The sequence below is a fragment of the Microtus ochrogaster genome, chromosome 7, assembly GCF_000317375.1.
Source record: "Microtus ochrogaster isolate Prairie Vole_2 chromosome 7, MicOch1.0, whole genome shotgun sequence".
Lineage (NCBI taxonomy): Eukaryota > Metazoa > Chordata > Mammalia > Rodentia > Cricetidae > Microtus > Microtus ochrogaster.
In genome coordinates, this window is record NC_022014.1 from 5,644,582 (window position 1) to 5,654,379 (window position 9,798).

The 9,798-nt window shown below is 49.5% G+C and overlaps 1 protein-coding gene across 1 annotated transcript in view; it reads right to left on the bottom strand.

Moving 5' to 3' along the window:
- The window catches only part of LOC101984360 (coronin-7), a 61,520-nt gene extending 53,552 nt beyond the window's left edge, over positions 1 to 7,968 (bottom strand). Inside the window, exons 1-3 of the mRNA XM_013347033.2 lie at positions 7,791 to 7,968; positions 4,946 to 5,042; positions 3,833 to 3,907 (exon numbers count right to left, since the gene is read on the bottom strand). Coding sequence (XP_013202487.1) covers positions 3,833 to 3,907; positions 4,946 to 5,042; positions 7,791 to 7,850 — 232 coding nt within the window. The 5' untranslated portion in view covers positions 7,851 to 7,968. The remainder of the gene's footprint in view (positions 1 to 3,832; positions 3,908 to 4,945; positions 5,043 to 7,790) is intronic.
- Positions 7,969 to 9,798: the final 1,830 nt, after the last annotated feature.

The window sequence follows — 9,798 nt, forward strand, 5'->3', positions numbered from 1 at the left end:
TCGAGACCAGCCTGGTCTACAGAGCTAGTTCCAGGACAGGCTCCAAAGCCACAGAGAAACCCTGTCTCGAAAAACCAAAAAAAAAAAAAAAGTGCCTCTACCTAGGTGGGTGGTGGTGCACGCCTTTATCCCAGCACTCAGGAGGCAGAGGCAGGTGGATCTCTGTGAGTTCGAGGCCAGCATGGTCTACATAGCAAGTTTCAGGACAGGCTCCAAAACTACAGAGAAACCCTATCTTAAAAACAAAAAAACAGAAACAAACCCCTGAAGCTCAGAACCAGAATCAGGATCTAGACATGCCAGCTCTTATCTTTGTCTCTTGGTGTTTTTTACCTATGAGGGAGCTACCCCAGGTTCTGAAAAATAGTAAGCCCCCTCTCAACAGCAGACTCTACATAAAAGCTGCAATAGTCATCTGTGGGCAAACCGGTAGCTTTGGTGCAGTGGTAACTTTAGAGTCTTTCTCTGCAGAAGCCCTGGCAGCAGGCTGCCCTTGGGTGTAATGAGCTCTAGTTCCCCAGAACCCTCCCTAAGTTGGACCTCACAGCACAGATCTTTCCTCTTTATCTTTTTTTTGTTTTTCAAGACAGAGTTTCTCTGAACAACAGCCCTAGCTGTCATGGAACTAGCTCTGTAGACCAGACTGGCCTCAAACTCACAGAGATCTGCCTGCCTCTGCCTCCTGAGTGCTGGGATTAAAGGTGTGCACCACCACTGTAGCATAGATCTTTAAGCCTGTAATTCTAGCTATTTGGGAAGTTGGGACAACCCCATGAGAGGCTGTCTCAAAAATAAAGGTAGAAAAATATAAAAAGATGCCGGGCAGTGGTGGCACATGCCTTTAGTCTCAGCACTTGAGAGGCAGAGGCAAATGAGTTCAAGGCCAGCTTCATCACAGAGCAAGTACAAGGATAGCCAAGATTACAAAGATAAACTCTGTCTCAAAAAACAAAACAAGAACACACACACACACACACACACAGTGCATATACACATATGTATATAAAATAGACAGACACACACATATATAAGAATAAGGAGGTACATGGGAAAAAAGTCTGCGCTAGAGATACTAAGTGCTATTCTGGCCAATGACGAAAGACCCTGAGTACATTAGACTCTGACCATTGCCCTGCCTTTGAAGGTTCCCTGTCTTCCAGCCTTTCATCTTGGAGTATGCTTGCCTGGGTCACCTAGCAGCCAGAGGAGCAGAGCAATGGGGGCATCTAGAACAGCCTGAGATGTAGGTAGTAGGGCTGGCCATGGGACCTGCCGCTGTTCCAATGGAGAAAAGGCAGCACGCCCAGGTTCTGAAGCAGATGCTGGAACTAGCCCTCAGCCCACTCCCTTGTAGCTGTGTTCTTCTGAGCAGGTTTCTTACCCTTCGGGGTTTGGTATCCTCAATTTCTAGTTGGGAAGTGACTGCAGTACTAACTGCTGGGTTGTCATGGGAATTCAGGGAGGTCTATGCGTGCAAGGACTCACCCTGTGACTCAGTTTCATTACCACATTTCCTCCTTTGTTAGATGCCAGCCGCCTGCTCTACTGCCTGATCCTGCTGGCTAGAAATCCAGACCAAAGTCATTGTAAGGGGCCGCCTGTCCATACCACCCACTTTCCTTGTCTCTCCTGGCTGGAAGGAAAGTAGGATTCTCACCCACATCAAGGCAAGCAGTAGGGACAGCAGTGGTGCCTCTGGCATTGCTGATGCCGGCTCGCTGTCCCATCTGCAGTGTCCTCCTTACCCGCCACCTCCATGTTTCCTCTTCACCCCGAAGTACCAACCTTGTTTTCCCTTTTAGCTCTGGTTCATCCTGCACCACATATTCCCCTCCCTAGTATAAAACTGAGATCCACTCCAGCTGCTTAATCCAAAAGGAGATTTGTGGGGTGAATCCTGGGAGCCTTCCACAATTGGAGGTGCAGCCAGATATGCTACTTTAGGAGGAACTGGGCTGGGTGACTGTGGTTTCCAAGGGTTTCCTGCCTGCTTTCCTGCCAACCTTGGGTGGCTCTGACCATGAGAATTGGAGAGTAAAATGATGGTTGCCTTGGACTGCTGTGCTAAGGATTCTACTAACCACAAGAGGATCTAGATAATTAGAAGTGTTCGGAAACAGGATGCTCATACATATAACTATCTTTATAACTGGCAGCTAATGCCGGGTAGTGTGGCACACACCTTTAATCCCAGCACTCAGGAGGCAGAGGCAGGAAGATCTCTTTGAGTTCAAGGCCAGCCTGGTCTACAGAGTGAGTTCTAGGACAGGTTCCAAAGCTACACAGAGAAACCTGTCTCAAAACAATACCAATAACAAAAAACTGGCAGCTAACAACCATTTTTACCTCTGATTCCAGAAGATCCAATAGCAAAGGCACTGCATGAACGTGGCAAACACATGCATGCAAAACAGCCACACACAGAGCCGGGCGATGGTGGCGCACGCCTTTAATCCCAGCACTCGGGAGGCAGAGGCAGGCATATCTCTGGGAGTTCGAGACCAGCCTGGTCTACAGAGCTAGTTCCAGGATAGGCTCCAAAGCCACAGAGAAACCCTGTCTCGAAAAACAAAAAACAAAACAAAACAAAAAAAAGAGCCACACACATTGAAACAAAAACTTAACCAAAAACAACCACACATATTAAAATAGAAACAAAACAAAAAAACTTAACAAAAATCAACTATTCACTTTAAAAAAAAAAAACACTCTATATGGTATCCAAATGACATCTTGAAACTTTTTCAAAGTTTGGATTAGTGGGCTGGAGAGATGGCTCAGTAGTCAAGAGCACTGGCCTTAACTAGAGGACCCAGGTTCAATTTCCAGTCTCCATATGGTGCTAAGTATGAAGCATCTATAACTTCAATTTCAAGAAATCTGACAACTTCTTCTGGCTTCCTCAGGCACCAGACATGTATGTGATGCACATATATGCAGGCAAAAACATCCATATGCATAAAAAATTGTACAAAATTTAGATTGGGTTAGATGTGGTAGCACACACCTTTAACCCCAGCACTCAGGAGGCATATGCAGTTTGAGGCCAGCCTATTCTACAGAGCGAGTTCCAGGACAGTCAGGGCTTCACAGAGAAACCCTGTCTCAAAAATCAAAACAAAACAAATTTAGACTGGAAAACACCCAGAGGACTCTACATAAATCTTGGCTTTCATTATTAATGACTTAATTCTCCCCAATCATAACTCTGATAGCACCCCTACTTTTGACTCTCCCTCCTCCTACCCTGCCTAAGAACTAAGGATTTATTCTCTTCCTTCACCCCAGGTCTTCAACAAGAGAGCTCTAGTCCATAGGGCTAAAGCTATAGAGACAGAGCCAGCTAGGTCAATGCCTAGGGGAGAGCAAACTTTCCCCAAAGTGGGCAGGCTGCCAGGCAGGCTGCTGGTGACCCCAGAAGCAGCTGCAGCAAACAAAAACCCTTTGTAAGGGCCCAATCCCACCCTGTAGCCCAGCACAACTACTTCCTTGGATGGCTTTTAGCAGCCTGGCTGGGAAGGGGCCTTAGAAATGAGTGGTGTCCTGCTGGACTCCAGAGAACACAGGGTAAGAGACACATGAGTTGTGTGTGTGTATTCCTGTGTTCTCAGGTAAGACATCTGGGTGTCCAGGATTGATACTGCACATCCTTCTCTTGCTGATGAACTGGAATGTCCAGCTTCCCTCCTCCAGGCCAGAACTCCAAACCAGGTACAGCTTTCTGACCCCACATATCTTATAGAACACATAGTGGGGACAAGAAGCCACAGGCAGTGGGACCAAGTATGCGTGAATCCCTGGACCCAGGCTTCTTCGATCAAGCACCACTCACCTGAATGGCAGCCAAGGTAGGCCACGTGCCTCTTGCTCTCTCCATGGCCTTCCTGAGATATGATGCCCAACACACCTATTAAACAAACACAAGGGTTCTGACTTTGAGATTAACGGGTGCCACTTACCTCCCTTCAGAAGACTTCAAGAGGAGACCAGACCCAAAACCAGGCAACCTCCTGAAAGCCAGTTGTCGCTTTTCTTCCTGACTTTGAAGGGACCTAGTTCTTCTCTGGCGTAAACTCTGCACTGGATGTAAAGAACACTGGCAAAGAGGCTTGCTTCTTCTCACACTGCAGATCATCTGGGAGCTTAGCTTTGGGCTAACCTTTGGGCTTTCCTCCCATCTTCACCAGAGAAGGAAGCCAGCACCCCAAACCAGGTTGGGGGACCAAGAGAAAAACTGGAGACCATGTGAGATGGTTCACTTCGGAGACTGAGGCAAGAGAATCCTGTGTGCTGGGCTGGCTTGGGCTACAATGTGAGACTCTATCTGTAAAAACTACAGGGATGGGTGTGAGGTGGGGGTAGAGAGTGGGCGAGGACAGTACTTATGAACCTTTGGACTCAGCTCTTCTTAAAGTCCTGAGTCAGAAAAAAAGGTATTTGTCCTGTGCTTACGTTATTTTGTCTGTGTTGTCACAAACAGCCAAGGGAGTCCCATCTAACACAGGGCTTTATTTTTTTATTTTTTTCTGGGGTTTTGTTTCTTTCTTTGAGATAGGGTCTGGGTAGCTCAGGCTGGCTTGCACCTCACGCTGTTCCAGACTTGGCTTCCTGGAGCACAGATTATAGGTATGCCGCTCCACACCCGGCACAGGGCTCTTCAGACGGTCATTATGATCCCAGCCACCCAAGGCCCAGATACAAGATGGGGAATTGTCTGTGGCATGGCTGAAACAGAAGCACCGGGTTCTCTCCCGCCTGGCTAGAACAGCCACCATGATTTGTGTACAAACACCCCCTATAAGGTGAGCAGTTTATAGGGGTCTAAGGCCTGCCCCTCCCCCCCAGCTCCAGCCGTTCCAACTCTCCAGTGTGAATGGACCTTGCCCTTCTTCACCCTATCTATGGTGATGATGTTTAAACCTTTCTCCCATGTTTACTTCCCTACCTGGGTGGTCGGAGTTGAAGGCAATGAAGCTGCAGCTTGATTTGATGTGGTTCCCACATGTGGGGGTAGTTCCAGCACGAATGTCACTGATCCAGGCCTGCAAATGAACAATAAGCAAGATGGTTAGTGTCAGGTCTCTACTCGTGCCTAGAGAGGGCCCTAATACAGGAAACTCCATCTTCTGTGTGTGTGCGCGCGTGTGTATGTGTGTGCATGTGTGTGTGTGTATGTGTGTGCATGTGTGTGTGTGTATACACATGTGTAAATGTGGAGGCCAGAGGACAACCTCTGGTGTCATTCCGCAGGGGCCAGCCACTTTTTTTGTTTTGTTTTGTTTAGAGACAGGGTTTCTCTGAGTAGCCCTAGCCATACTGGAACTAGCTCTGTAGGTAGATTAGTTTGACCTTGAACCCAGAGATCCACCTGCCTCTGCCTCCCATTTGTTAAGATTAAAGGCATGCACCACCACTGTCCAGCCCCACTTTGGTTTTTGAGACAGGGTCTTACCCAGAATATGGAACTCACAAATTCAGCGAGGCTGGCTGACTAGTGAGCTGTCTGTGCAGCTGTGCGTGATTACAGGCACATAGCATCACATTAGGTTCTGGACATGAAACTCGTGTTTTCACGTATGCCCTGCCCAGCAAGCAGGTTACTAATAAACTCATTTTCTCGGGCCTAGGGAACTCCGCCTGAGTTCTGCACCATCAGAGAATTACTCCTTTGGATATGGAATTGAACTTTTTTGGATCTGTCCCAGAGTCCTCTACAAAATACCAAATGTTCTTGAAATAATCTAAGTAGCTAAGCGGGTGATTTTCTTTCGCAAATCAGTTCCCTAATAAGGAGGAAGAGGCTGTCAGAGCAGGCGCATGTGTCTGTGGAGGGAATATTTCAGTTCAGAGAGGGGGAAGGTGACAAAGAAGTGACAACCTAACAGAAGTTGGGCTTGGCTTCTGCAGATTCTCTGCAGAGGGCTCTCCTGGAGCCCAAGGCCCCTTGAAAACACCCACACTCAGCAGGAGAAGGTAAAGACCTGGCTTCCTCAGAACACGCTCTTCCCTTGCCTAAGTGAAAAGCAATAATGTGAACACCCCCACATGTGGGGGAGAGGAAGAGCACCTGTCCTGCACCTGAGATCAGCAAGGTCCCCGTTTCCTTGGTGACAAAGCAGCCATACCCCCTAGTTTGGTGTCCATTTCCACCCAGTAGAACATCAGTACCATACATTACTTTTTTTTTTTCAAGACAGGGTTTCTCTGTAGCTTTGGAGCCTGTCCTTGAACTAGCTCTTGTAGATCGGGCTGGCCTGGAACTCACAGAGATCCACTTGCCACTGCCTCCCAAGTGCTGGGATTAAAGGCGTGCGCCACCACCACCTGGCTCCCAAACGTTACTTTTCCTTCCTGATTCATGTTTACTCTACAGTGACAGACAACAGCTTTGAAAGGGAGAATGGACAGCCTGCTCGCCCACCTCCAATCACACAAACTGTTTGCAGCCCTCCCTGAGGCCCCTAGTTCCATGGACCTGTCTGTTTAACTTATTGGATGGAGGTCCACACAGGAAGGCGCCCCTGAAGGTCTCCCCAGACCCCTCCAGTAGTAATTACTGCACTCCTAGCAATGCTCTTGATTCAAACATAAACTTCCTCTCAACTTTTCAATGACTCCACACTGTACTCAGAACAAAACCCAACTTCCTCCTCTGCAGCTCTGCCCTGTACTCATCCATCACCCTGCCCTCTGTCCATCCTGGGTCCACTTTCTATTTTCTCACTGGGCTTTTTCTTACTTCTTACCCTTCTGGCCTCAGCTGCAATCCACCTCCCAGGCAGCGTTCTCCACAATGGTGAGAACCCCGACTTCAGCACTTCACATCATAGCACACACCCACACAACCCTGGGTGTTCTTCAATGCAGTATAGTGTGCTTGCTGGCCATCTTCCTCCTGAGGCTGTTAAGTGCCACAGGGGAGGGGAAATGCCACAATTCACTGCCCAAGCTCATGAAGCTGGGCAGCACACAGTAGGCAAGGAGAGGATACTGTCCAGAGAAGGAAACGGAGAAGGGCTGTCATAACTTGCTTTGGGCCACCGACTGTCACTAGAGGTCAATTCCTAAGCCCAATTATGCGAAGATAGTCCAGGCTTTCCAAATAATAGGGAGATAGTCCTGGGCCGGCATGGTCTTTGAAGAAAACTCAACAAGCATGCTGTCCTCGACACTTCCTTTAGGCTCCACCTACTCTAGCTTCTCCAGGCCCTAACCGCTACTAGTAGCATCACCCTAGTAAGAGAAGAGCTTGCACCAGCAGAGGAGGAAGAGCAGGCGGAAACCCAAGGGAGGAAGCCTGCCTGGCCAAGGGGCTCCCTCCCCAGATGACACCCTCACTCTCCCCGAGACAAGAAAAGGGTGCATCTCTACATAGGCCAGCCCCAGGCAGGGGCGATCATAGACATCAGGAAAGAGAAGCCCCAAGTCTGCAGTTTCCCAACCCGGCTCCCGGCAAGGCAGACCGGAAGCAGAGGCCTGGACGCGGCTGGGAGGGCTGCGAGGCCTCCTGGGGGTCCCAGGGCAAGGGAAACTGGCCAGGCCTACCGGGATCACCCAGTGGCCAGGGCGCGTCACTAGAGCTCCGGACTCTGTCCTCTAGGCAGTGAAGGGGCGGCCCGGACTCTGGGGCTCAGCTGAAGGGAGCGGTTCCGGGTGGAAAGCTCGGGGGCGGAGAGGGGCGGGGTAGAGGGTCTCCGCAGCCCAGGGTGTGCAGTGCGCCGGCTCGCACAAGAGGATGGCACGCATCTGGGACCAGGAGCGAGGGATCGGGATCCGCGGTCCGGGCTCACCTCTCGGCGGGACGGCCGGGCCTCCATGTGCCGAAACTTGGACACCTTGAAGCGGTTCATGGCGTCTGGGACAGAGCGAGCGCAGCCTCGACGACTAGGGGCGTCAGCTCTCAGGTGCGCGGTAGGAAGCTACCCTGGACTCCCGCAGCTTCCAGCCCCACCCGCCCGTAGTTTGTGGAGGACACGCCCCGACATGCTGCCAACCAATAGGAAGCGTCTGCGGCCCAACTTGACACTCCCCCGCATCGCCCTTCTTCCGTGCGGACGCCGCCAGCCCCACCTCTCAGCAAATAGCTGTCCTGAGAAATCACGCCCTGATGCCTGAGGGACCACAGCGCCAGTAGGAGGTCACGTGAGCCGCAGCTGTCCTCCGGCTTTAGAGACCACACTTCTGTTGCCCTGGGATTAGATTTGCAGGACTCCTCCCTGAGGCTTTTCAATGACCTGTGTGCTGTCTGTGCCACTATCTACTTCCTCGAGTAGCAGGACAGAATTAACTAGACTAGAAACGGAGGACAAGCAGCTGGCCTCATAAACGTGAAGCAGAATCAAGAAGGCAGATTTTGTCACTCCAGGCCTTCCACGTGTTGGGTCGAGAGCTTGCAGCAAATCACTGAAGTCATTTACAGATAAATGGAAAGGACAGGCTGAAGAGATAAGGACTACTAAGAATTCTTTACCGAGATCTCTCTCTCTCCCTCTCTCTCTCTCTCTTCTCTCTCTCTGTTTTTTGGTTTTTTGAGGCGGGTTTTTTCTCTGTGTAGTGTTTACTGTCCTAGAACTAGCTCTGCAGACCAGGATGGCCTCAAACTCAGAGATCTGCCTGCTTCTGCCTCCTGAGGGTTGGGATTATAGATGTGTGCCACCACCACCAGGTTTGAGGCCAGCTAGGGTTACATAGTGAGTTGCAAGACAGACTAAGCTACTAAGTGAGCCCCATATCAAAACAGCCAAATTTTAAAAAAGGCTGCGGGGAGCAGGCTGGAAAGCTGACTCTGGGTAACTGCTTGCTATCAAATGTGAGAATCTGGGTGAGAACTGTCGGGTCCTCTGGCATTGGAGATATGGACAGTCATGAGCTGTCATGTGGGTGCTGAGGATCAAACCTGGGTCTTCTGCAAAAACAACTGTTCTTTTTTTGTTGTTTTGTTCTTGTTTTTGTTTCTCTGAAGCCTTGGAGCCTGTCCTGGAACTAGCTCTTGTAGACCAGGGTGGCCTCTAATTCACAAAGATCCACCTGTCTCTGCCTCCCGAGTGCTGGGATTAAAGGTGTGCACCACCATCACCCGGCTAGCTTTCTAGTTTTATCTTCAATTATATACTCTAAATTTAACGCTTAAGCATATACTCCTACACCTTCAGATACAAGCCTTCAGAGTTATTTTTGAATAAACTGATGACATGACTACTCCAGAGTATGCTGGACTTGTGAGGGGCTGAGAAGACACATAGAGACAGAGAGAAACATTGAAAATAGCAGGGTTATAAGAATGAGGAACTGGACCTGGAGAGATGGCTCAGGGGTTAAGAGCACTGGCTACACTCAGGTCCTGAGTTCAATTCCCAGCAACCTGGTGGCTCACAAACATTTGTAATGAGATCTGGCGCCCTCTTCTGGTCTGTAGGCATAGAGGCAGGCAGAACACTGAATACATAATAAATCAATCTTAAAAAAAAAAGAATGAGTAACTGGAGGAAGGGAAGTTCATGAGCTGCGGGAGTTTAGGATAGGGGAGGAGTGAGAAGGGCTAGGACGCTAGCATGGACTGTGAAATGTGTAACTGGTACTTGTGATACTGAGGGAGCCTGGAGGCACCACAGGGAGACATGTGTCCCTTCTGCCAGTGATAGAGGGGAACAGGCTTCACAAGTTCCTGAGAAATGCTGGTTTCGTATCTGTTCTTATTTTATTGTTTTTGTTTTTGCTTTTTTTTTTTTTGGTTTTTGGAGACAGGGTTTCTCTGTAGCTTTGGAGCCTGTCCTGGAACTCCCTTTGTAGACCAGGCTG